This window comes from Tamandua tetradactyla, chromosome 2 (assembly GCF_023851605.1).
Source record: "Tamandua tetradactyla isolate mTamTet1 chromosome 2, mTamTet1.pri, whole genome shotgun sequence".
Taxonomy (NCBI): domain Eukaryota; kingdom Metazoa; phylum Chordata; class Mammalia; order Pilosa; family Myrmecophagidae; genus Tamandua; species Tamandua tetradactyla.
Genome location: NC_135328.1, coordinates 50251076 through 50278194, shown reverse-complemented (window position 1 = coordinate 50278194; position 27119 = coordinate 50251076). Strand labels below are relative to the sequence as shown.

The 27119-nt window shown below is 42.4% G+C and overlaps 3 protein-coding genes and 1 non-coding gene across 10 annotated transcripts in view; 2 read left to right on the top strand and 2 right to left on the bottom strand.

Moving 5' to 3' along the window:
- LRSAM1 (leucine rich repeat and sterile alpha motif containing 1) overlaps positions 1-14340 on the bottom strand; it is a 48500-nt gene extending 34160 nt beyond the window's left edge. The window contains exons 1-9 of one of the 4 annotated variants that reach the window (XM_077145417.1): positions 13661-14340; positions 13112-13285; positions 11349-11425; positions 10905-10961; positions 10311-10355; positions 9183-9260; positions 7881-7949; positions 3024-3108; positions 1935-2056 (exon numbers count right to left, since the gene is read on the bottom strand). In XM_077145417.1, coding sequence (XP_077001532.1) covers positions 1935-2056; positions 3024-3108; positions 7881-7949; positions 9183-9260; positions 10311-10355; positions 10905-10961; positions 11349-11425; positions 13112-13285; positions 13661-13862 — 909 coding nt within the window. In that variant the 5' untranslated portion in view covers positions 13863-14340. Of the gene's footprint in view, positions 1-1934; positions 2057-3023; positions 3109-7880; positions 7950-9182; positions 9261-9605; positions 9635-10310; positions 10356-10904; positions 10962-11338; positions 11426-13111; positions 13286-13660 lie in introns of those variants that run through there. The other 3 variants (XM_077145423.1, XM_077145431.1, XM_077145435.1) reach the window with 3 other exon arrangements.
- RPL12 (ribosomal protein L12) lies at positions 13794-17433 on the top strand. The gene is made up of 7 exons (XM_077145554.1): positions 13794-13930; positions 14515-14588; positions 15501-15599; positions 16019-16100; positions 16749-16835; positions 17106-17218; positions 17378-17433. The coding sequence occupies exons 1-7, from the start codon at positions 13894-13896 to the stop codon at positions 17381-17383; spliced, it is 498 nt and encodes a 165-aa protein (XP_077001669.1). The 5' UTR covers positions 13794-13893; the 3' UTR covers positions 17384-17433.
- Positions 14417-27119, bottom strand: part of ZNF79 (zinc finger protein 79) — a 27740-nt gene continuing 15037 nt past the window's right edge. For 3 of the 4 annotated variants that reach the window (XM_077145474.1, XM_077145482.1, XM_077145497.1), the window contains one exon: positions 14417-19899. In XM_077145474.1, the coding sequence (XP_077001589.1) occupies positions 18731-19899 (1169 nt within the window). In that variant the 3' untranslated portion in view covers positions 14417-18730. Of the gene's footprint in view, positions 19900-21725; positions 23309-27119 lie in introns of those variants that run through there. The other variant, XM_077145486.1, reaches the window with a different exon arrangement.
- On the top strand, positions 16556-16685 carry LOC143675365 (small nucleolar RNA SNORA65). Its single transcript, XR_013171591.1, has one exon. It is a non-coding gene; the product is annotated as a small nucleolar RNA SNORA65 (small nucleolar RNA).

Genomic DNA, 27119 nt, shown 5'->3' with positions numbered 1-27119 from the left:
CTCAATAAAACTTAAAATTTAGTTCTGTGGTCACACCACCCACATTTAAAGTGCTCACTAGCCATATGTGGCGAATGGCTACTGATTTGGACATTTCTATCACTACAGAACGTTCTTGCGATTCTATTGGACAGCACAGAGGATAGCCACCTCTCTGTGCTCCATTCTCCATGCTCACCCACCCTCTCCTGGGGCAGATGCTTCCTCTCAGCAGTCTGGCTTGAGATAGAGGTAATTCCCTGACTGCTTACTGGAGGATTGCAGGATGCTAGGCCAAACTGTTTATCATTGCAAATGAATGACTTCTTGTTCCAGAAGTCTGAGTTGCTCAGAGGTGAAGCACACAGGTCCTGGATTCTGAGTGCCTGATTTTCTTCTTTTCTTTTTTTTATATTTTTTATCGAGAAATCTTCACACACATACAGTCCATACATGGTATTCAATCAATGGCTCACAGTATCATCACATAGTTGTGTATTTATCACCATGATCATTTTTAGAATATTACATCACTCTGGAAAAAGAAATACAAAGAAAAAAAATACTCATACATCCCCTATCCCTTACTCTTCCCTCTCCTGGACCACCAGCATTACATTCTGCTCAATTTTTTACCCTTTATCTACCCTCCTATTATTTATTTATTTTTTATCTTTATTTTTTTACTCATCTGTTCATACCCTGGATAAAAGGAGCATCAGACATAAGGTTTTCACTCTCACATGGTTAAAATGTAAACGCCATATAGTTATTCAATGGTTGTCAAGAATCTAGTGTACTGGAGCACAGCTCAACAGTTTCAGGTACTTCCCTCCAGTCACTCTTTTTCAGATACATAGACACGGATATCTATAAAATGCATAAGAACAACCTTCAGGATAACCTCTTGACTGCTTGAAATCTCTTAGCCACTGAAACGTTATTTTATCTCATTTCTTTCTTCCTGCTTTTGGTCCAGAAGGCTTTCTCAATCCCATGGTGCTGGGTCCTGGCTCATCCCTGGATATCTGTCCCACATTGCCAGGGAGACTTACACCCCTGGGAGTCATGTTCCACGTAGCGGGGTGGGCAGTGAGTTCACCTGCCGAGTTGGCTTAGAGAGAGAGCTGACTGCCTGATTTTCAATCCCATCTCTGCTAATCCTAGCTGTGTGGCCCGCAGACAAGTTCCTTAGACTCTCTGTGCCCCAATTTCTTCAGCTGCAAATGGCTTAATACTATTTGCCTCACATGATTGTTGTGAGGAGTCAGTGAGGTGACACAGGTCCAGCACTTAGCCCTAGCAAGCACCAGATAAGTGTGAAGCATCTCGTTATGACGGAAAGAATCTAAGAGCCCACTTTCACAGAATGGCTGCCTTGTGTCCCTACCATCTACTTTGATGAAACCCATTTTCTTCATGTATGAGCTGGGGCCCAGACCCCCGGCCTGAGAAGACTCCCACACCTAATTCCTATGGCTTCCTTCCCCATAGCTCTCTGGGCTCTTTATGATTTGGACCCTTCAGGCACAGCAATTTCCAATCACATCAGCTCCCTCAGCCTTTCCTTAACACATCCTGTTCTTTGCCACTTCCTGGCTTTCCTCACATTGTTCTCTCCACCTGGAATGTTCTTGTTTTCATGTCTACTTCACAAAACCTTATTTTTCTTTCAAGGTCTGGCTCAAATACCCTTTTTCATAAGATGTTACTTCATTAGAATTCAGCATTCTCTCTTCACTCCAGAAGTGTGTTCTTCACCCTTCATATGGCAGCAAAAGTCAAACAATTATAGATGTTCATCTATTGGTCTCTCTCTGAGCTCCTTCGAGCCATGTCTTAAGATCTCTGTGACCTCAGCCCCATGGGACCAAGGCAGGGATTCAGGAACGTGGGAGGGAGAGGAGGTAGACAGGCACACAGAGGGCCCTGGGGGAGAATGGCTCCCCACTTACCTCCAGGGTTCGAACGTGAGCCAGCATCTGAGGTAGTCTCTGAATCTCATTTTCACTGATGTCGAGTGTCCGTAAGCTTCGGAGTTCCCCCAACGTGTCTGGAAGCTCCTTCAGCTTGTTGTCTGGAGAGAGCCCAATGGTGCAGCTTAATACCCCAAAGTCCCTTTACCAGCTTCATGCCTCACACCCACCAGGACTTGGGGGAAGGTCAGGGTCTCGCTCTGACCCCTGGGGAATGTGCCTCCATTGGGTCCTGGAAACTGAGGATGTTGGAGTTCCAATGTCCTGGGTTCAAGTTCCCACCCTGCCACTTACTAGCAGAGTGACTTCGGAGAACTAACTTTATCTCTGTGGGTCACAATTTTCTCAACTGCAAAATGGGGTTAATGACACTATCTGGCATCATAAGAACAAGGGTTCCATGAGATAATGCCATATGTGAGGTTTTCAGCACAGTGCCTATCACATAATAAGTGACCAACAAATGAGCACCACTGTAGTTATTTACCTGTTACAAATGGGTACACTGAGGCATTTTGTAGAGAAAGTGCCTAAGGGTGCTCAGAAGAAATAAGAGATTTAGGGGTTATAGTGAAGAAAGCACTCAATCCAGGGTGAGGAGACTACATTAGAATCTTGGCTGTGCCACTGTCTCCTCGGGTGATCTTCAGCAGTCATGCCTCTCCAAGCCTCACCTTTCTCACCTATAAATTGGGGGACAGAACTACCTCACTCTGCCTACCTCTCGGGGCTGTCCTGAGGCTCACACATTACTGAATGTGGAGGTGCTATTCGCTAAGGGTGAAGCACTACTCAGAGCCTTTCCGTGGTTCTGGAATGGCTCAGCCAGTCCCCTACTGCTACCCTTCCCTCCACAAGGCCCTGGCTCACGGAGCGGTAGGAAGCCCCTCAGAAACCCTGGCTCTGATTGCGGCGGACTGACCTACCAGGAGGTCTGAAGTGGCAGTTGAAAGTGGCACCTCGAGGTTGGTTGCCTTCATGCCCAATGGCTGCCAGGCTGAGCAGCCCTGTGGATACCGGCCGAGGCAGCCCAGAGACAGAGGTCACACAGCCTCCCGCTCTCCGTACCTTTCACATTGAGGGTCTGGAGCTGGATCAGGTCCCCAATGGAACGTGGGAGATATGTCAGTTGATTCCTTTCCGCATTCAAGACCTAAGGAAGAAGAAAAAATGACATGAGAATTCACATACAGACAGTAGTAACTACCCCTGTACTTCCTAAGCCCTGTTTCAGGCCAGGCATCATTGGGGCACTTCCAATCTCTACCTCCTCCTGACAGCCCTGTAAAGAAGGTATAGATTGCTATGATACCATTTGAGAGATCAGAAAACAGACCCACAGAGGTGAAGTCATACCCAAGGACAGTAAAGCCAGGGCTTTCGTTCTGGCTGAGGTTCTGGTCAGTAATCATAAAACGCTGACCATAAAATGCCCAATGACTACCCCATAAGCAGAGAGGGAGGAAAAAAGGGACTAAGATATTCAGATTCTGGGTGATGTACCATTTGATAAGACTAATTATTCCAATGTTAAGGAAACTGAGCAGCATAAAGGCACTGTGATTTGCTTCAGATCTCAAGGCTGGCAAGTCTGGTACAGGTTTAGAACTCAGGCTTGCTGGATGCTGAAGGCTGTGCTCTTTCCGGGATGTGAACTGTGAGATGAGGGAGGCCAACAGGGTGACACACTAAGTAGCCATTAGAAACAGATAGAATGCGCTGTGAGTGGGCCATGGTGGCTCAGCAGGCAGAGTTCTTGCCTGCCCATGTAAACAAACAAACAAACAAACAAAAAACAGACAGAATGGCCCCACCCCAGTGAAGATGGCAGAGTAAGATGCTTCAAGGCTCTGTTCCCCACAGAAGCTTTCAACAACCTGCAAAAACTAGCAGAAACATCTTTCTCAAAGTTCCAAAAAATGATAAAAGATTGTAGTACAAGGTGAGCCCCTTATCAAGAAAAAGCCAACTTAAAAATGGGAGGATCTCCTGGTGCCCTGGCTAGCCTTTTCCCCACCTCTCACTGGCTTGACACGGAGTCACCCCATGTTCTCAGTGCAGGTCCCTGATCCTGGTTCCAGAGGGAGCAAAGTAAGCTCTGTGCACACACTGGGAGCAACCTGTAGTCTAATCTGCTGGTGGTAACCTGAGGCGCTCTCTGTCCTAGAACTTGCCCTGCTATAGAAGGCAGCTCACAGGGCTCTCCTTCAGAACTCTGTAGGAGAACAGTGAAGTAGCTGCCTGGAGCAAATGACTGCTGGCTGTAGGTCACAGTTGTAGAGTGCCAGGGACCAGGAAGAAACTGTTTCCTAGGAAAGAGGGAACACTTGTAGCCACTTAAATGGGGTCATTCTTAGGGTCAAATGTGCATGTCCAAGATAAGACGCATGCACGGAAATGATCAGGACCTTTGTACTGGAGCCATTCTCTACACTCATCGTATAGATAAGCCCTGAAGGAGATTGAAGCCCATAGGTCAATCTGTAAAGACTGGGAAAGAGGTGTCTTTTTTATCTTCTTCTTTTATAAATTTTTGTTAGCTCCTGGCATTCAAGTAAAGCTCTGTGATAACACCAGCTAAGTACAACTCATGGAACAGATACCTCAAAATCTAAATTCCAGCAATAATATGTTAAAATATTGAAATTTCCAGGCTTCAAAAAAAGGTTACAAAACATACAAAGGAACAGGAAGTGATGGCTCAGACAAAGGAGAAGATTAAAGCATTAGAAACCATGAATGAGGAGGACAAGGCCTGGCATGTTCCAAAGAAAGACTGAAACTATGCTCAAAGAGCTAAAGGAAAACATCAACAAAGAACTAAAGGTAATCAGAAAAATGACAGATGAACACAAAGAGGATGTCAACAGAGAGATGGAAATTATGAAAAGGAAACAGAGTTGAAGACTGCAGAAACAGAAATGTAAAATTCCCTAGAGGGATTCAATAGCAAATTGCTGGCAGAAGAATCAGGAAACTTGACATAAAAGACAATTGAAATAATCTAATCCAAGAAGAAAGAAAGAATGAAGGAAAATGAACAGAATCTGAAGAGCCTGTGGGACACCTTCAAATGTACCTGATACACACATTATGTGAGTCCCAGAAGAAGATAGAGGAAAAAGAAACAGAGAGAATATACAAAGAAATAATGGCTGAAAATGTCTCATATTTAACAAAGGGCATGAATATACATTTCAACGAACTCCAAACAGGATAAACCCAAACAGAATTACATCATGCCATATTATAATCAAACTATTTAAATGTCAAAGATAGAGGATTCTGAAAGCTGCAAGAGAAGCCACGTGTCACATACAATAGAGCCTCAATAAGATTAAATGCTGATTTCTCATCAGAAGGTTTTTATTTTGACAAAAACAAAAAACTGCCAGCCAAGAACTCTATATCCTACAAAACTGTGTTTCAGAACTGAGACAGGGATTAAGACATTCTCAGGTAAACAAATGCCACTAGACTACCATACCATCCGTACAAGAAATGCTAAAAGAAGTTCTGCAGGTTGAAAGGACAGGTCACTAGACAACTGACTGATGTCCTATGAAGAACAAAGACTGCCAGTAAAGATAAACACCAGCACTACTGTATTTTTGATTTGTAACTCCATTTTTTAGTTCCTATGGGCTCTAAAAGGCAAATGCATAAAATGTAATGATTAATCAATGCTTTTGCACTCCTAATGTATAAATAAGTAACTTGTGACAAGAACTACATAAAGGTTGGGACAGAGGGATATAGGACCATAGTTTATGTATGCTATTGAAGTTATGTTAGCATCAGAAACAACTTTGATATTAAATTTAAGATTTAGGATGTTAAATTTAAGCTCCCTGGTGATAACAAAGAAAATATCAGAGAATATGTAAACTCAGAGACAGAAAGCACAGGAAAAGTTACTAGGGGTGGGGGCCAGAGGTCATGGAGAGTTAATGCAAAGTGAGTATAGGGTTTCTGCTTGGGGTGAAGAGAAAGTTCTGGTCTGGTGAGGGTACTGCAACACTATGAATGTAATTAACCCCACTGAATGGAATGCTTGGGAGGGGCTGGGATGGGAAGACATATGTTGTATATATTTCCAAAATAAAAAAAGAAAGAAAAACTAAAGAGAGAATAACTTAACTGTCATTTATTGTTTCTAAATAAATGACAGTTATTTAGAATAACTAAAATGACAGTTATTTTAGATCCCTGGATGGGATCTCAGGATGGGGGAGAAAAGGCTCAAAAGAACATTACTGGGACATAAGAATAATCGGAATATAGATTGAAAGCTTTATAACAATGTTAAATTTCTTGAACTTGGATCAGAGAACTTACGGTGGTTACATAAGTGAATATCCTTGTCCACTGAAAAGGTACATGGCAGTATTAAGTATTCAGGAGTATGATGTACACAAACTATACCCAAGTGTTCAAAAATTGGACAAGTGGATAATGAACCAAAAGATGGATAGACAGATAATGAACCAACAGATTAATGGATAGAGTGATACAGCAAAAGTGGCAAAATGTTAAAATTGGTATATCTGGGTTCTGGGGATATGTTGGAGTTTTCTGTATGGGGCTTGTCCTCTAAGGTCAAAATTATTTAAAAATAAAAAGTGAAAAAAAGAATTGAAAGCTAAGTAGCCAATAAAACTACTGGGGTTGATGAATATTTGATGAATCGGACAGTTATGAGTTACTGGCAGGTATCCAAAACTTACAAAACAGTGAACACAGCAATTCCATTATAATACACATATAAAAAACATCCCAAAAGATCTACTCCATGACTCTAAATGGTGGTAATTCCTACTGTTCTGCCATATATTCTCCTTGTGACCTTGAACAAATCACAGTCATCCCTCAGGCCCTCAGTTTTCTATAAAATGCAGACATTACCTACATCGTGGAGTTGTTCATTCTGATCATTTCTTAGTCTCCTCCGTGTGCTAGCCAATGTGCTAGGTGAAGGTGTTGCCCTCACAGAGATTACATTTCAGCAGCGGAGACAGTAAGCCAGTAAACACAGAATTAGTAATTATAGATTGCAACTAGTACAAGAAAAATAAGCAGGTGCTGAAACAAAGACTAATAACAGGGACCTACTCTGGGAGGTCAGAAGAGGATTCCCAGAGGAAGAGGTGTTTGGGCTGAGAGCGGAAGGATGAGCTGCGCATATGGCCCAGGGAAGAAGCCCTGAGGCAGGAGGAAGAGCCAGTGCAAAGGTCAGAAGTGTTTTAGGAGCTCAGGCAACAAGCAACAGGGTGTAGGTAGGAGAGGAGCCTGGAAAGGCCACTGGGACCCACGGTATAGGGTCTTTTGTGTCATGGTGAAGAGATGTGCAATGAGAAGTCACTTCTTCTTCTGCAAAATGGGGACAACAATAGAACCTGCCTCACAGGGTGGCTGTGCGAATTCAATAGATAATGCAAGTAAAATGCTTAGCCCAGTGCCTTACTCTGCAAAGAGTAAGCACTCAGTAAATGGAGGGGCTGTTATTGAGGATTAGAAATGAGATGATGAGTCAGAGTACTAAATTTGCAATTTCTAAAAGGTAGACTCACTGGGCCCTTTTTTTCTTGTGGACTCTTATGACAAAATTCCAAAAAGTACATTTCAAAAATATGGTAGAGAGACCTCTACAGCACAGGCTGCAGCGGAGAGGGGTGTCCTTTGGGCATATTAAGAGCAAAGGGGAGGATAGAGCTGACATCAGGCACAGTCTGCTTCTGCTGGCTAGAGGACCACCAGAAGATTCCAGGCTGTGCGACTGCAATTTCTCCCTTAGTGAGTCAGAGGTGGGTTTCTGGTTTTCTGCAGCCATACCTGGAGAACCTGTAGAAGGAAGACCGTGGGCCCCTGTGGCCTTTCCAGTCTCCTCTCCTACCTACACCCTGTTGCTGGTTGCCTGAGCCATACCTGGAGGGCTGTCAGCTGCCCTATATCATCAGGAAGGGCTGCCAACTGGTTATCGTGAAGATCAAGAACCTGTAGAAGGAAGACAAGCTGAACATCTCAGTCACCAACTGAGAAAGCCCCTCAGATTTCAGGCTCCAAAGAGACAAGAAGGCATCATGGAGCCACCTCATGCTTTTGGGTTGAAACACAGAACACCCTTCCCATTCAAATAAACCTTTTACATTCCCAGCTCACTTTCTTTTTCAAAATATACCATTTCATTCTTTTATTTCCCAAATGTTCATTTTTACTGTTAAGTAAAAAAAAAAAGTATGCTAGAAAACAATGTGTATAGATATGTAGATGTTAAAAAGAAAACACCCTATAATATAAATACATATTTGCATAGGAAAAAGACTAGCAAAATAGGCAATAAAATAATGATAGTAGTTTTCTGCAGAGTGAAATTATTTACTTTATGTATGCCTCCCCCTTTGTTTAACTGTATTTGCAAGAAAAAATTTTTTAAATGAAAATGACCAAAACAGGCATAGGATAAATATATATAATTTTTTTTAATGTTAACTTCTTCTGACTACAAAACTAATGCTTGTTGTATCAGTATCGTGTTAGAGGAGTATAATATATGCATCCTACTCTCAGATGTTTAGAGAATAGAAAGAAAGAAAGGAAAAGAAAGAATGAAAAAATGTGGCAGAATGCTAATAGCTGGTAAATCAGGGTATCTGGAATTCTATATATTGCTTTTGTATTATTTTTGCAGCTTTCACAGGGGGTTGAAATTATTTCAAAATAAAAAGTTCAAGAAAATAATAATAATACTTGTTGGAACAGAACAATAATGAGAAATAAAAACTACCTTCAACCCCACCAACCAGAGTTAAGCACGAGGAACATTTTGGCCCTTCCGGTTGCTGTCGGTCTCTTCTCTGAGTGTGCACACCCTCTCACAAGCTCACGTCCATGTGGAGCAATCCTGTGCTCACACCTCACATGTCCTGTCCTGGAGGAGCTCACACTCAGACAGGAGCCTTCCCAGGTCAGCAGGGTTTCAGACATTAACCACACGGTGCCCTGGACGTGGCTAATGTTCTTTGCCACCCGTCTGCACCTCAAGCATTCGAAGGTGTTCAATGAACCACGCTGATCAAATCCCACAATGACTGTTATATTGGGCATGTCTGGCATAAATGTTGACACACTAAGGTAGTGGGAGAGCTTGGCTGCCACACTCAAACACCAAGTTTTAGGATTCTGAGTAAGATGCAGAGTCTCAGATGCCTGGGAGAAGGGCCCCAGTACCTTGATGGTTGCAAGACTCAGGAGGCTGCAGGATTTAGGAAGCAGGGAAGTGAGGTGATTCGTATGGACAATCAACACCTGCGTGGAAAAAAATTGTGGAAATGCTAGGTTGAAGAACAACAGGTAGGGAAGGCTGAAAGGAAAGGCAGCCCACTCAGTGAAGGATGTAAGTAGTCCTGTGTCCAGAGGCAGCATCTCTCCTCTCCCAGACACTGCAGCAAGGGGATGTGGTTCACAATCATGGGATTGTCAAATGTGGAATCAGGTGACCTTAAATATCTGGAATTTCAAAGTTGAAAGGGACCTCAGAGGTCTAATTCTACCTTCCTTCGGACACAGGATCCCTTCTGCAAATGTCCTGATCTTAACCTCCCTCAGCTTCAGTGGCTTCAGGTGGAAAATAGCGAACAATAAAGAACTTGCCTTTGAGACTGCCATGATGATTCAACAAGCTAAAAGACAAAAAGCACTTAGCTAAGAGTTGGCACACAGTCCAGTGCTCAATTCATGGTGTCTATTACTGTTTTTATTAGGCATCCAAGCGCTTCTTTCATACTTCCATCGGCAAGGAGCTCGCTGCTTTGTTGGGATGGAATACATCTTACCTATATTCATTTAGATACTTCATTTAGAACAATCTTACCCAGCTGCATTCAAAACTGCAATGCTCCTCTGAAAAATCATTCATTCTACTCTTAATCTCTCCTAGGTGACCAGAATGAAATGAGTAGAGTTATTATTATTAAAAATGAGGTTGTTCATTGTTTACTATGTGGCAGGCATTATACTCCGTGCATTTATACCTGCATGTCCTTATTCATCTAATTTATTTATCTAGCTAGCTAGTACTCATTTAATTCTCTGAGAATGTCTTCATAGATGAAGAAACTGGAAAGCAAGAGTTTAAGGAAGTTGCACAAGTCATGAAGCCAGTGAGGGGCAGAGCCAAGATGTGCCCAGGGCTGTCCCACCTCAAAGCCTGTCCTTCTATGAAAACACCTGCTGAGAGGTGAACACCAGAGAGAAGGGAGGCATTTATGCCAGGAAGACAGCTCCCAAAGGTCCCAAATAATTTTAAATAAGCAAACGTGTAATAAGCAACTCTCTGAAAACGAAGACCCATCTCACCTTCTTCTGTAGAACTTTGCATGTTGCAAAAGCCCCAAAAGGAATCTAAGATAAGATAAAGAAGAGTCAGTGCCTCACGTCCTGCCAGTTTTTAATTTGTTCTTCAGGTGGCATACATGTGAGGGAAAGATGGGCAGGAAGTGGGCAAGTGCAAAACGCTGATGAGGAGAACAGACTAGACCCCTGTGAGGAATGTTGCTGGTGATGTGGTCAATCCACTCTATCAACCAGCTGGTAGGAGGCTGCCCTGCCCTGTCCCACCCCACCTCCATCATGAACTCCATTCCTGCCTGGAAATTTAGGAATAAGAGAAGAGTCTCTGGTGTTTTGCAGAGGCTGGAGAATTCTAGGTTCTTCCAGGATCCTATGATTCTCTGGGTACGTTGTATAACAAGATTCCTTGTATCTTGGAGATTATGTTGAAGCCAAAGGATTATCTCAATTCTTTTGGGCAAGAACAAAACCTAAGGAAGCATCTCTTGGTCTCCTGAGTAGTGTTTCTGGCTTTTTAAACCCCAGACACATCTGCCTTTTTAGTGACACAGGGCCCAGGAAAACAGGTCAGGTCAAATTCATAACCCATCCACAGTTTACCTCTGATAGCTCACACTTAGAGATGTCAAGAATGTCATCTGCTCCAGCTTCTTTTGCCTAAGGATAAAAAATAAAAATAAAAAAATAAGTGTTCAAACAGAAATCTTTGCAGAGTGTACAAACCAGGCAAAGAAATACAGAATTAGGAGCTATAAGGGACCACAGACACCATATGGTTCAGCCAGTTCATTTTGCAGGTAGACCATCGATTCTTGCTTTCCAACTCTGAGTTTCATCAGGAAAGATAAACTGGACAAACAGGAGCACTTAACAGTGGACCTCATTGGTCTGGTCTGAGAATAAGAGATTCAACCTTCCAAATCTGAGGGGCGGGGGAGGCAGTAGGGAGGGAACATAGCTTTTATTGGGTGCAGTGCAGAGCCCTGTTTCATGTGCCAGAGGAAAAGACGGGGAAGGAGTCAGAGGAAACCCACTTGCTCTCACCAGACACATCTGGTACTCCAGGCGTTTTCGAGCTTCCTCACTGGGTTTCCGCTTTCGGAAGAAGAGTGGCATCCTTTCTGTTTCCCAGAAAAAAGGCCACAGACGAGATGTTAGGGCCTGGGGAAATTCACATAGCACCCCCAACTCCCAGGATGGGTAACACAGGAACACAGAGAACAGGTGTATGATGGGCTGGGCTGTGAGTTCTATGAGGAGGGGGTCTGTGTCTAGCTCATCCATCAATCTGTCTTCTGAGCCCAGACCAGCAGGTGTTCAGTACTCTGTTGCCTAAACAACAGGCAGTAGGCTGAGGGGAAAAGGAGCACCACCACAGCAGCCAGGTGAACTGGGGTCTGGTCCACATCTGCCACTGACCCACCATGAGACTGTGGGCACACCCTTTCCCTGTTCTGGGCCTCATTTCTCCTTCATTTTCGATGAGGGTGTTGACCTGGATACATTTTCTCAGGTCCTTTCCAGGGATGACTTCTAAGGACGCTAACACACTTGACTGATAATCACTTCTGAGCCACTGGGGAGTAGGGAGGTTAGAGCTGGTCATTAAGGAGGTTTGGGAGAGGTGTGTTTGTGACCACTCCCCATCCCTAAAGGTACCCTGATACATCAGAGGGGTATCAGCAGAACTAACCAGAGTCAGCCATGACCTTGGGGAGCTCTCCAAAGAGAATCCTGAATTAAAATAAAAATTAAAAAGCTACCCTTAGATAACTTATCAGTCTCATAGTTATTATTCCATTAGATTTTCACCAGAGCACTATTTATAGGTAAAGAAACTGAGGCTCATGGACTTCATTTGGTTATATAGCCTAGATTGCAGCAAAACCAACTAGAACCCTGGCCTTTTGAGCTCTAACCCTGTAGAGTTTGCCCAAATATTGGTGCTCAAATAACACAGCACACACTAATACACTGTCCTGAAATCAGAAGCAAGCAGCTCACTGCCTGCCTAAGGCTTGCACAGTATTCTGCAGATGTCAGTGCTCAATAAAGGATAGTGCTGGGCCAGCAAACCATCATCAGGGTAGCTTATGATTAACAGCACAGACTCTAGGATGAAATATAACTGGATTTGAATCCCAATTCTGCCACACACACACACCCCCCCCACTATATCACCTTAGTTCACACCCTCTGAACCTCAGTTTCTTCCTTTGTAAATTGAGAGCAGTAATGTTACCAATACTGGGAGCTTTGAGGATTCACTGATTTCCTAAATATGAAGCACAGTACTTGGCACATAGTGAATGCTCAGTAATTGGTAACCACACAGCACCACACATCTAACAAACACTTACTCAGGGTCTACAGTTTAAGGGGCTAGGGAGAAAAGGCAGGTAATGCATCTGAAAAAGATGTGTAATTCATTCTCACAGGGAGGGGTAGAGATCACAGTTCTCCACCCATACGGGCATGGGCTGTCTGGAAAGGCAGACAGGCTTGCAGAGCCGGCTCACGCCCCCGTCGTCACCCCAGGGTACCCGTAGGGATGGGGAATTGCTGCAAAATCCTCTCCCCAAACCTCCCCAACGACCAGCTTTAACCGCCCTACTCCCTGATGACTTACCCCCTCACCTCCTCTCCAACTTCTCCCCAGTGCCTACCCCTCTCCAAAAATCAACTCTTCCCAACCTGCAACCCCAGGTCCAGCTGTTCCCCAACCCCTTCCCGGCGTCTAGCCCAGAGAGGTAGGACCACACCCATCCTTCCCGGCTAGGGAGATGGGGGCGGGGACTGTGCCGAACCTGGCTTTGGGATGGAGAAGTCCGGTGGTCCGACCTTCGGTAGACCCGAAGCCAGGCCGATCAATCGGAGAGAATGGTCATGGACACGGAGCCGCAGCCCACTGGGTATAGGCCCCGGCAGAGCAGGAGTCCGGTCACCTCCAAACGCAAGACCTGGGGACGGAAACTCACAATCTGGGGAAGTCGTGAAGATCAGAATGACGAAGTCTGAGACTCCTGAGAACGGCGGGCTCTCAGAATTTAAGAGTTGGACCAGATTTAGACCGAATAAAATTATCTTGATAACTAAAATGCACACATATAACGATAGGATTAGGAGAGGGCTCTGGGTAACGCTGGTCCTGCAGTCCGGGTACGGGGGCGCGAACCCCTTAGGAAAGGGGCGAGGCTCTGGGATTGGAGGACAGGAACCCGGGGATGACCCTCGCGGAAAGGGAGAATGGGGAACAAGGAGGCTTGGGATTCCTGGAGCGGCTCTTCTGGTCTGCCTCTCTCACTGGCGACCTTCCCCGAACCCCTCTCCCAGTCCCTAGCCACAGCTCAGCTCACCGCGGTGCCTGGCTCTCCAGCTGTCAGCCTCAGGCGCCTGCCCACAAGCAATATGGCAGCCAGGGCATCGCTGGGAAGATGAGCAGTACGACTGTTCTCGCGAGAGTTGCGTTTTTCCGCCTATATTTGGCGTGCTCGGGTTGATTTCCGGCCTTTTGGCTCGGAGGAGGCCAGGGTGCAACTTTCTTCGGTCGTCCCGCATCCGGGTTCATCCGACACCAGCTGCCTCCACCATGCCGCCCAAGTTCGACCCCAACGAAATCAAAGTCGGTGCGTGTTCTAGATGTGGCCGGGGCTGCGGGGTGGAGCATCCCTCTTCACCACAGCCCGTCGGGCCTGCGGCCTTTGCCGTGTTTGCCTTTTCCATGTCGGGCTCTATAGCCGTCGCCTCCTAGAGGCCTATCGGGAGCCTCCGTTTCTGCGCTCAGAGCGCTGTGCTGTCCTGCCGAGTCTCTTACCCTTTCTGGGTCTCAGCTCCCCCATAAATGGGGAGGGAGGACCGGACGACCTGAGACGGGTTTGCAGCCCGCACATCTTAGGGTAAGGTTTGTCTTCGGGCTCTTCTGCTCTCCTGGACTGGGTTCACTGGAGGCCGGGGGTTCCCTCATGCCGGCCCAGTTCGGGGCTCAGCCGGGGTAGCTGAACCAAGGCCGCTGCCCCACGTGGCGCCCGATTTTTCTGCCCACGCTCAAGGTGTAACGCGCGGCTCGCCGGGGCGGGGGTGGGGCTTGCCTCAGTCCGGACCGACACGCTTGTGCTGTTTGGAGAAGCGGCGAAGGGTGATGGCAACAGCCCCCGGGAAGATGCAGTCGGGGGATATCTTTGCATGGGCCCTAATTCTTTATTTCTCCCAGTGTACCTTAGGTGCACCGGTGGGGAAGTCGGTGCCACGTCTGCCCTGGCCCCCAAGATCGGTCCCCTCGGTCTGGTAAGTCGTTTTCTGGGGGAGGATTAAGGTCTCGTGCCGGCATCATTTGGTTCGTTTGTTGGCTCCTGACCAGACCCCTGAAGAATGGGTGCTAGTACCAGAAAGGGTATGTTTGAACGTCCAGGCCGCTACCTTGAAGTTGGTAATTTACTTTACACGTGTGTACAACTGCTGCGGGCTGAGGGATGTGAGGGAAGTCAGAAGTGAGTTTTGGAGTCAGGAGTGCTTCGTGACAGCACTGTTAGGACAGTTGGGTGTAGATCCTGGTGAATATGGTGGCTTGTATTTCCACTTTTGTTTACTGTTGTAAACCTCGTGGTTAATAAGATTGGCTTTACCTGTGCTCTATTGATCACAAGCCTCATCTGGCTGTTGCCCCCTCCATTTGAAACTCTGCTTGTACTGGATTTACATTTCCCTGAATATGTTTAGGCCTTTATTTTTTGGATAGTGTTCTTCCTCCCCAAATAGCCCTATCTTGCTTAGCCCAGTGTATTAGCTCTTGGTCCCGCCAACATCCCTTCTCTTTAGGCTGTGTGGTCACTGGAATTTTTTAAAGTAGCAAATGCCCAGATACCCCTAAACGCAGACTGACTTGATTGGTTTAATAGGAGAACTGGTGGTTCTAATGTAACCATGGTTGAAAACCCCTCCTTTACCACATGGATTCTTATGAGAAGGTAAAGGGCTCCACTGTGAGCCTGAGCCTTTCTAGATTAAGGTTGTGTACAAGCTTAACCTCCAGTGACTGTAATGTGGGGATAATTTGCCTTGATTGGGTTGGTAAGATGGTTCAAATGTAGCTTCCTGTGTGCTGGATAAAGATTTGGGGTGTTGCCAAGTGAGAAATACTGGCTAGGTATTAAGGTTGAACATCAGGCCCAGTGTGATAACGTACCTTTATTTCAACAGTCTCCTAAAAAGGTTGGTGATGACATTGCCAAGGCAACTGGTGACTGGAAAGGTCTAAGGATTACGGTGAAACTGACAATTCAGAACAGACAGGCCCAGGTATTTACTTGTACTTGGTTTTGGGGAGGGAGAGAGGGAGCAGTCTTATGGGGTCCTGATTTTTGCTGACCCAGGCACTTGTCATCAGTGGTGAACTGAGAGCAGCCCTGTCCCTAGCCATAAGAGGCAGCTGCTGTGGTGGTGGTGAATTAAAACTCAGGCTCACACATGGCAGGAGTGAAGTGATGGAAAAACCATACCCTATAATTACAAGTAAAAGGATAACAATCTTTGTGGGAAGACCTTTTCAAGAGCATGGGCCTTAGAGCAAAGACCAAGGTTTCAATATTAATTTTTGTTATTGTGTAACCATAGGAGGCAATCAGGATGACTCCAACTGTGAAGGCTCCATGGTTGGTCTGTAGTCTGGCAGTCATTGGAGGTGGGGTGGGACTTAAGTAGAGAATCTTCTTATGCAGATTGAGGTGGTACCTTCTGCCTCTGCCCTGATCATCAAAGCCCTTAAGGAACCACCCAGAGACAGGAAGAAGCAGAAAAACAGTGAGTTGCCTTTTCCCCTGTATTCTTTTTAGTTGTGTTTTGTGATTGTTGTGTATCCAGTGACAACAGGTCTTCTGCCCACCCCCTCCCACCCACCCATGCCCCGTGAAACCCTGGGTGGTCATGGGAATTGGGTGATTTGGTGTAGGCTTTCACAGCCAGGCACACCAGCATAGTGTCATGTTGCTTTCCCAGCCCCTGATCCAGGTAGAGTAGGTCATACTCCATGAAGCTTCCACGAAAGAGGGAAACCTCAGGCCTGAGCATCATTGCCTGGTCTGGGCAATTAGTTGTGGGGTGAGGCAATTGAGAATATTTAGTCAGGAGACTTTCCCAGCTGGGTGACATTGAACAGTTTAACCCCAGTAACTTGAGCCTGTTTTTTCTGGACTCTAGAAGAGAAATAAAGTCTCTTCCATGTCAGATTAGCAAAGACTTGATTTTGCCCTTAGCCACCCGCCACTGCACCTGACCAGTTCTCTGTTGGCTGGTGCAATCCAGTGGTGAGCTGATACTAAATCCCAGCTTAGGAAACAGGGTTGTTCTTCATGTGGATGACTCTGTGCCGAAAGCATGGGAACAGCCTGGACATAATATGGTTTTCTCTTTGAGTTGTGATAAAGCTTCTGGTGTGTTTATTTTCTACAGTTAAGCACAGTGGAAATATCACTTTTGATGAAATTGTCAACATTGCCCGACAGATGCGGCACCGATCTTTAGCTAGAGAACTCTCTGGTAAGAGGACAATTCTTTTGTTCAAAAGTGAGGTGTGGTGCCTTATTAGGTTTGAAAGGATGGCTTTTAAGATCATGGCTGGATGTGTTTAATTAGGTAGCTCAAGGGGCTTATGTAACTAGATGGAAACAAGAGCTTTAGGATTAGAGATGTCATTCCTGGTACCCACAAAGACTATTTGTCCTTCTGCTTACTGCAGAACGAAGTATGTTCCTTAGGACTGTGGAACTGAGAACTCCTCTTAATAGCAGCTTTTCTCAATTTTTACAGGAACCATTAAAGAGATCCTGGGGACTGCCCAGTCAGTGGGTTGCAATGTGGATGGCCGCCACCCTCATGACATCATAGATGATATCAACAGTGGTGCTGTGGAATGCCCATCTGTAAGTGACATCAGTTTCATTTGGTCAAAATGGGGGTTGAAAGCCCTTGGTGCAGGGTAGGGGCTAACGTTCATGGATGGAAGTTGGAAAGTTCTACAGGTGTGGGGGATACTTTTTGTATTATTACTGATAGGGTTGTTTTTTTTTTCTTTCCTGCAGAGTTAAGAACTTCAAAGGAAAATATTTCAATAAAAGATCATTTGGCAGCCAATAGACTTGCTTATTTGATGTATCTTTCTTGGGGGAAGTTAGCTTCTTTGGGGGTGGTTGATGGGCCAGGTGGCAGAACCTGTGGAGGAGTGACAATCTGAGCAGTGAGCTCTGCAGGTAACAAATTCTGCCTGCTTAGAAGATGAGAAAGTATACATAGAAAAAGGAAGCTAGTGCTTCTTGTTTAATTTCAGTATTTATGGAGCTCTTTAATTAGGGGACAAAAGGAAAACCTGTATTTCAACCATAAACATGTAGGGAACCTCTCCCTCCCAGGCACTAGAATCTGTGGGTAGGTTGGAGGAAATGGTTAATGCCTTGTTAACCCATTCTAAGCTTTGGCCTGGTTCAGAACCAATGTTGTAACCATAGTCAGTCACCCCAGGTGGTCTAGTAGGCAGATAGGGTTGAGACTTATGGAAAGGTCTGCCTGAGAACTGGGTTAAGATTTGGGGGAATAAGCATCCCAGCAACCAGCCTCTTTTATAGCACAAGACCAATAAATGTGGAGAGCATCTCTGAAACCAGGGAAGCATGGACATTGCTGATGGGGAGTTCACCAGACGGTGGGTCTCCAAGTCAGTGTACAGAAGGAAGCCTGCCAGTGATAAAATTCTGAATTTCCTGAAGTGCATGACAAGAATGGTGCAGTTAACATCCACTCACCTTATTATAGGTCTCGTTCTTGGGCTTTCTTAGCCCTCCCTGCTTTATCCTCAGCTTTGCTCTGTTTTTTCTTAGAAGGGTAACAAATCCTAGACCTAGTCTAACAATTCACAAAGTAGGGATTCAGCAGTGCTTTCCTGGGTGGCAGCTGTATCTTGATTTCCCCCCTTTGAGATAAGATAATCTAATAGCCCTAGAATCTCCACTTGCATTTTCTTGGTAGTAGAAACTCAGCCTTCTGGAACAGCCCTCGATATTAAAAGGAAAGTTTTACAAATGTTGCCTAAATACTGGTCTTTATATAGGAACTTCTCTTACTGTTTTCTGGAGTGCTTGCTACATCAAAAGCATTCTTTAACCCATTCAGTCTGAAAAAAGGTAAATCTGTAAAGTTGGATGAAATTTCAGCTGGGTTGTTAGATTCCCTAAATTCTTTGATGCTCACTGAATGCCATATGCAATATGTAAAATGACTAAGCATTTATTAAAGGTTTTTTTTTGCATGTGGCTTGGGCTAGACTATAAAGTTAGATGTCCTCAGGTGTTGCTCTCAAATCATCTGCATTTATCAGGTCCCCTGGCATATTGATTTACTGAGATGTCTGAGGTTTTCTCTCCTTTTTATTATGTTCATAATCAGTCTCCACTGTGGAGTCTCTGATGTCTAATGAAGGCTGAACTACACCTGAAGGCCTTCCCACAATCACTACATTCATAGGGTTTGATACCAGTGTGAATTCTTTGATGCTGACTAAGGGATGAACTCTGATTAAATGCTTTTCCACACTCATTACACTCATAGGGTTTTTCTCCAGTGTGAATTATATGATGGCGAATGAGAGCTGAGCTCTCACTGAAGAATTTGCCACACTCGTTACATTTATATGGCTTCTCCCCAGTGTGTGTTTTTTGGTGGATTATGAGATTTGTACTTTGGCTGAAGGCCTTTCCACACTCACTGCATTTGTAGGGTTTTTCTCCTGTGTGAGTCCTCTGATGGTTTGTAAGGTTTGCACTCTGGCTAAAGGCCTTCCCACATGCATTGCATTTGTAAGGTTTCTCTCCTGTATGGATTCTCTGATGCTGAATAAATGCTGCACAGTAACTGAAAGCTTTCCCACACTCATTGCATTTGTAGGGCTTCTCCCCGGTGTGAGTCCTCTGATGGTTTGTAAGATTTGCACTGTGACGGAAGGCTTTCCCACAGTTGCTGCACTCATAAGGTTTCTCTCCAGTGTGAATCCTCTGATGCTGAACAAGGGCTGAACAGTCACTGAAGGCTTTCTCACATTCACTACATTTGTAGGGCTTTTCTCCAGTATGAGTTCGCTGATGTTTTGTGAGGTTTGCATTTTGGCTGAAGGCTCTTCCACATTCGCTGCATTTATAAGGTTTCTCTCCTGTGTGAATCCTCTGATGCTGAATAAGAGATGAACTCTGGCTGAAGGACTTGCCACATTCATTGCACTCATAAGGCTTCTCCCCAGTGTGGCTTTTCTGATGTTGAGAAAGAGAGGAACAGTAACTGAAGGTTTTGCCACATTCATCGCATGTGTATGGTTTTGCTCTGTGAGGTTTAGTTCTATCTGAATTAAAGCTTTTTGTATGTGTTTCACATTTATGGAGTCTCACTTCTGTAGTAACTCTCTGTTGTGGAGAAAGGACTGGTCTCAGGTTGAGGCTTCTCCCAAATTCATTGTTGCTGCTGTCTAATTCCCCAGGGTGGATTTCTATACTTCTGTTTTGGAATGATCCTACAGAAATGTCTTGCTCTGGTGGTGAATCCTTGGATATAGCCTTCCAGTCTGAAAAAAATTTAGAAAAGCAATTATCCTTAAGTCCCTTAGGGTGAAACACCTACGGAAATCTTTTTTTTTTTTTTGTATTGTCCAAGCTCTTACACAGGTTTGATTCATAAAAGGTTTCCTTTCACCCAGAACATGTTAAACGTCTCTGACCTAAACCATGAAATAATAAGATGTTTTTTCGGGATATTTAGGTGTTAGCTGCCACAGCACCTTTGGTATAGCTGCAGACAGGATGAAATTCACCCGAAGCCTCCTGCCTCAGATGCAGTACTCCTTTCCCTTTCCTATTGTTGACACTCCTCTCTGCTCTTGCCAATTACCATGTAGTTTTGTGCTGTCTTCTGGGGAACCCTCCCGCCCTATCAACATTATTCTCATAATTCTCAGTGTGGTTTTGGCCAGTCTGGTTCCAGATTTAAATCACTTTAACAGGCTGATGACCTAAGCCAATAAGACGAATTTTTTTTTTTTTTACCTATCAAATCTATGATTTTTAAAGAACAGTTAATTCTAGAGCGTCATGGTGGGCAGAATGGAATATTTTATACACTGTTGTGGCTGTATAATTTGGGGCAACCTTTCTGGAGCATAATCTGATGGTATGTCAAGAACTTTTAAAATGTTGACATTATTCCATTTGTAAGAATTTATCCTAAGGAACCAATTAGAGATTACACACAGATATATATCAAGGGTGACAATTGTACATCATGCTTTCACATTTGATATTTATTTGTATACTATAAAAGAAGAGATTTGTTGGGAAGACAAAACATCGGAAAGATATACAGTATGACGAATGTTAGCTATGTTTGGGTTGTGGAATTGGGTGATTTTTATTCAATGCTTATCTATATTTTCTAAGTAGTCTTCATTAACACTATTATCTTTAATAAAAGTAAAAAGTCTTTCAAGGAATATGTAAACTCACATGTTATTGCAAACTTTAGAAAATATATTACTGTATTTTATGACATGAAAAAGACCTTTGGTTACCTCTGGTAGGATTATAGGGGAACTTAATTTTCCTTTTTTGTGTTTTCCTAGTTTTTTTTTTTTTTTTTTTTTTTTTAAAGGAAAGACAGAGAGAAGGAAGGAAGGATAGAAGGAAGGAAGGAAGAAAGGGAAACATCTTTAAACATTTTCTTGTTTTATTGTATTCTGTTTCTCCGTTTTTGTTACATGGGCTGGGGCCGGGAATCGAACCGAGGTCCTCCGGCATAGCAGGCAAGCACTTTGCCCGCTGAGCCACCGCGGGTTTTCCTAGTTTTTAATCAACTTGTATTATTTTTACTAGGGGAAAAAAGATACTTTTAAAGAATAAATGACATTGTTTTTATAATCAGAAAATATTTTTAAAAAGAGTTAATGACTGTGAATCCTCTGTAAGAATGCCTTCATTTTTAAGAGAAAACTTTTAAATGCAAGTTAATGTATATAGAATGTGTTCAAACAAAAGTGATACATAGGGCCTTGTCTGTGTCAGGTCCATCCACTGTAGATCCCAAATACCCCTCTTCTACATAGGGGCTGGTGGGAAAGGAAGTGGTTTATAAGGAAGGTCATAAGGCCTTTCCCAAGAGTTGATTTTCCTGAAGGGATTCTTCCCCCTTCTACCTTGTTTTTCAGAGCAGAGAGAAGCAGAGTTGGTTCTAGGAACCCTGACTGTCTGGGTTCAAATCTTTCCACTTCAACTAGTTGAATAAACCAAGGCAGATGATTTAATCTTTCTATGCCTTGGCTTTCTCATCTGTGAAAAGGAGGTAATTACAATAGTTAACAAATTAGTGAGGATGGAATGAGTTAAGACACATAAACCATACCTGAGAAACAGTAAATGTTTCTTACTAAGTTGCATGTGCATACTAATGCACGATCCAGAGAGCACTGGTCTCCCATCTCAGGTTGACAGCATCTCCATGTAACTACCATCTGGGGAATGTAAACAGTTTAGCTGGTATGGAAGACTGTTTGGCGGCTCCTCAAAAAGTTAACCATACAATTACCATATTACTTAGCAATTCTACTCCTAGGTATATACACAAAAGAATTGAAAACAGGGACTCAGGTATTTGTCTGCCAATGTTGATAACAGCTTTACTCACAATAGCCAAAAAGTAGAAAGTAACCACATGTCCATCAACAGATGAATCGATACAGAAAAGGTGGTAAAAACATACAAATGAATATCATTTAACCATAAAAAGGAATGAATTTCTGATACATGCTATAATGTAGAGAAACCTTGAAAATATGCGAAGTGAAATAAGCCAGACACAAAAGAAACAAATATTTTAAGATTCCATGTAATATGAAATACCTAGAATAGGCAAATTCTAGAGAGAAAGTATATGAGAAGTTACCAGTGGCTGGGAGGATGGAGTAACTGCTCAAACAGTTTCTGTTTAGGAACTAGTGATAATGGTTGTACAACACTGCAAATACAACTAGTGTTACTAAATTGTACAATTAAAAATTATTAGAATGGCAAGCTTTGTCATATATATTTTACAACAGTTTAAAAAAATAATCTGAGTGAAAATGGGAAGGAGAGATGTGACAAAATGGGAGAAAGGGGCAATTTAGAAGACCATGTGTTGGTCATTAATTGCCCTGAGTGCCTGCTCTTGTACAATAAGACTGTATAATGGACATACCAAATGGAACACATCCCGAACAACTACTGATTTTTCCTTTTAAGCCAGCATCTTTGTCAGTCCCCATTCATTCAGCTGCTCAGGCCAAAAAACTAGAATCATCCTTATTGCCTCACACTCCATATCCAGTCCACTAGGAAGTTCTGTTAGCTTTAACACCAAACATCCTCAGTCCCTCTTATACCAAGTCTCCACCTCCCTCGATTGTGTACAACAGCAGCCTTCTATCTTATTTCTCTGCTTGTATTCTTGATGCCTGAAAGTCTGTTCTCCACATACCAGCTATGTTGTCTTAAATCAAATATTGTCATAAATAAAATATTGTCCCTTCCCAGTAGAACATATGGAACAAAAGTAAATAACAGGGGGAACAAATGTTAATTTAGTTTGAAATGCTAGTGGTAAATGAAAGCGAGGGGTAAAGGGTATGGTATGTATAATCTTTTTTTCTCTATTATCGTTTTCTTTTTCTCTTGTCTATTTTTCTAAATCGATACAAATGTTCTAAGAAATGATGAATATGCAACTATGTGATAATATTAATACTGATTGTATATATAGAATGGAATGATATCTTAATTTTTTTTTCTTATTAATTAACGGAAAAAAAGAAATTAACCCAACATTTAGAAATCATACCATTCTACATATGCAATCAGTAATTCTTAACATCATCACATAGATGCATGATCATCGTTTCTTAGTACATTTGCATCGGTTTAGAAGAACTAGCAACACAACAGAAAAAGATATAGAATGTTAATATAGAGAAAAAAAATAAAAGTAATAATAATAGTAAAAAAAAAAAACAACCTATAGCTCAGATGCAGCTTCATTCAGTGTTTTAACATGATTACTTTACAATTAGGTATTATTGTACTGTCCATTTTTGAGTTTTTGTATCTAGTCCTGTTGCACAGTCTATCCCTTCAGCTCCAATTACCCATTATCTTACCCTGTTTCTAACTCCTGCTGGACTCTGTTACCAATGACATATTCCAAGTTTATTCTCGAATGTCGGTTCACATCATTGGGACCATACAGTATTTGTCCTTTAGATTTTGGCTAGACTCAGCATAATGTTCTCTAGGTCCATCCATGTTATTACATGCTTCATAAGTTTATTCTGTCTTAAAGCTGCATAATATTCCATCGTATGTATATACCACAGTTTGTTTAGCCATTCTTCTGTTGATGGACATTTTGGCTGTTTCCATCTCTTTGCAATTGTAAATAATGCTGCTATAAACATTGGTGTGCAAATGTCTGTTTGTGTCTTTGCCTTTAAGTCCTTTGAGTAGATATCCAGCAATGGTATTGCTGGGTCGTATGGCAACTCTATATTCAGCTTTTTGAGAAACTGCCAAACTGCCTTCCACAGTGGTTGCACCATTTGACATTCCCACCAACTGTGGATAAGTGTGCCTTTTTCTCGGCATCCTCTCCAGCACTTGTCATTTTCTGTTTTGTTGATAATGGCCATTCTGGTGGGTGTGAGATGATATCTCATTGTGGTTTTGATTTGCATTTCTCTAATGGCAAGGGACATTGAGCATCTCTTCATGTGCCTTTTGGCCATTTGTATTTCCTCTTCTGATAGGTGTCTGTTCAAGTCTTTTTCCCATTTTGTAATTGGGTTGGCTGTCTTTTTGTTGTTGAGTTGGACAATCTCTTTATAAATTCTGGATACTAGACCTTTATCTGATATGTCATTTCCAAATATTGTCTCCCATTGTGTAGGCTGTCTTTCTACTTTCTTGATGAAGTTCTTTGATGCACAAAAGTGTTTAATTTTGAGGAGCTCCCATTTATTTATTTCCTTCTTCAGTGCTCTTGCTTTAGGTTTAAGGTCCATAAAACCGCCTCCAATTGTAAGTTTCATAAGATATCTCCCTACATTTTCCTCTAACTGTTTTATGGTCTTAGACCTAATGTTTAGATCTTTGATCCATTTTGAGTTAACTTTTGTATAGGGTGTGAAATACGGGTCTTCTTTCATTCTTTTGCATATGGATATCCAGTTCTCTAGGCACCATTTATTGAAGAGACTGTCCTGTCCCAGGTGAGTTGGCTTGACTGCGTTATCAAAGATCAAATGTCCATAGATGAGAGGGTCTATATCTGAGCACTCTATTCGATTCCATTGGTCGATATATCTATCTTTATGCCAATACCATGCTGTTTTGACCACTGTGGCTTCATAATATGCCTTAAAGTCAGGCAGTGCGAGACCTCCAGCTTCGTTTTTTTTCCTCAAGATGTTTTTAGCAATTCGGGGCACCCTGCCCTTCCAGATAAATTTGCTTATTGGTTTTTCTAATTCTGAAAAATAAGTTGTTGGGATTTTGATTGGTATTGCATTGAATCTGTAGATCAATTTAGGTAGGATTGACATCTTAACTATATTTAGTCTTCCAATCCATGAACACGGTATGCCCTTCCATCTATTTAGGTCTTCTGTGATTTCTTTTAACAGTTTTTTGTAGTTTTCTTTATATAGGATTTTTGTCTCTTTAGTTAAATTTATTCCTAGGTATTTTATTCTTTTAGTTGCAATTGTAAATGGGATTTGTTTCTTGATTTCCCCCTCAGCTTGTTCATTACTAGTGTATAGAAATGCTACAGATTTTTGAATGTTGATCTTGTAACCTGCTACTTTGCTGTACTCATTTATTAGCTCTAGTAGTTTTGTTGTGGATTTTTCTGGGTTTTCGACATATAGTATCATATCGTCTGCAAACAGTGATAGTTTTACTTCTTCCTTTCCAATTTTGATGCCTTGTATTTCTTTTTCTTGTCTAATTGCTCTGGCTAGAACCTCCAACACAATGTTGAATAATAGTGGTGATAGTGGACATCCTTGTCTTGTTCCTGATCTTAGGGGGAAAGTTTTCAATTTTTCCCCATTGAGGATGATATTAGCTGTGGGTTTTTCATATATTCCCTCTATCATTTTAAGGAAGTTCCCTTGTATTCCTATCTTTTGAAGTGTTTTCAACAGGAAAGGATGTTGAATCTTGTCAAATGCCTTCTCTGCATCAATTGAGATGATCATGTGATTTTTCTGCTTTGATTTGTTGATATGGTGTATTACATTAATTGATTTTCTTATGTTGAACCATCCTTGCATACCTGGGATGAATCCTACTTGGTCATTATGTATAATTCTTTTAATTTGTTGGATACGATTTGCTAGAATTTTATTGAGGATTTTTGCATCTGTATTCATTAGAGAGATTGGTCTGTAGTTTTCTTTTTTTGTAATATCTTTGCCTGGTTTTGGTATGAGGGTGATGTTGGCTTCATAGAATGAATTAGGTAGTTTTCCCTCCACTTCGATTTTTTTGAAGAGTTTGAGGAGAGTTGGTACTAATTCTTTCTGGAATGTTTGATAGAATTCACATGTGAAGCTGTCTGGTCCTGGACTTTTCTTTTTAGGAAGCTTTTGAATGACTAATTCAATTTCTTTACTTGTGATTGGTTTGTTGAGGTCATCTATTTCTTCTTGAGTCAAAGTTGGTTGTTCATGTCTTTCCAGGAACCCGTCCATTTCATCTAAATTGTTGTATTTATTAGCGTAAAGTTGTTCATAGTATCCTGTTATTACCTCCTTTATTTCTGTGAGGTCAGTAGTTATGTCTCCTCTTCCATTTCTGATCTTATTTATTTGCATCCTCTCTCTTCTTCTTTTTGTCAATCTTGCTAAGGGCCCATCAATCTTATTGATTTTCTCATAGAACCAACTTCTGGTCTTACTGATTTTCTCTATTGTTTTCATGTTTTCAATTCCATTTATTTCTGCTCTAATCTTTGTTATTTCTTTCGTTTTGCTTGCTTTGGGATTAGTTTGCTGTTCTTTCTCCAGTTCTTCCAAGTGGACAGTTAATTCCTGCATTTTTGCCTTTTCTTCTTTTCTGATATAGGCATTTAGGGCAATAAATTTCCCTCTTAGCACTGCCTTTGCTGCGTCCCATAAGTTTTGATATGTTGTGTTTTCATTTTCATTCTCCTTGAGGTATTTACTAATTTCTCTTGCAATTTCTTCTTTGACCCACTTGTTGTTTAAGAGTGTGTTGTTGAGCCTCCACGTATTTGTGAATTTTCTGGCACTCCGCCTATTATTGATTTCCAACTTCATTCCTTTATGATCCGAGAAAGTGTTGTGTATGATTTCAATCTTTTTAAATTTGTTAAGACTTGCTTTGTGACCCAGTATATGGTCTATCTTTGAGAATAATCCATGAGCACTTGAGAAAAAGGTGTATCCTGCTGTTGTGGGATGTAATGTCCTATAAATGTATGTTAAGTCTAGCTCATTTATAGTAATATTCAGATTCTCTATTTCTTTATTGATCCTCTGTCTAGATGTTCTGTCCATTGATGAGAGTGGTGAATTGAAGTCTCCAACTATTATGGTATATGTGTCTATTTCCCTTTTCAGTGTTTGCAGTACATTCCTCACGTATTTTGGGGAATTCTGGTTCGGTGTGTAAATATTTATGATTGTTATGTCTTCTTGTTTAATTGTTCCTTTTATTAGTATATAGTGTCCTTCTTTGT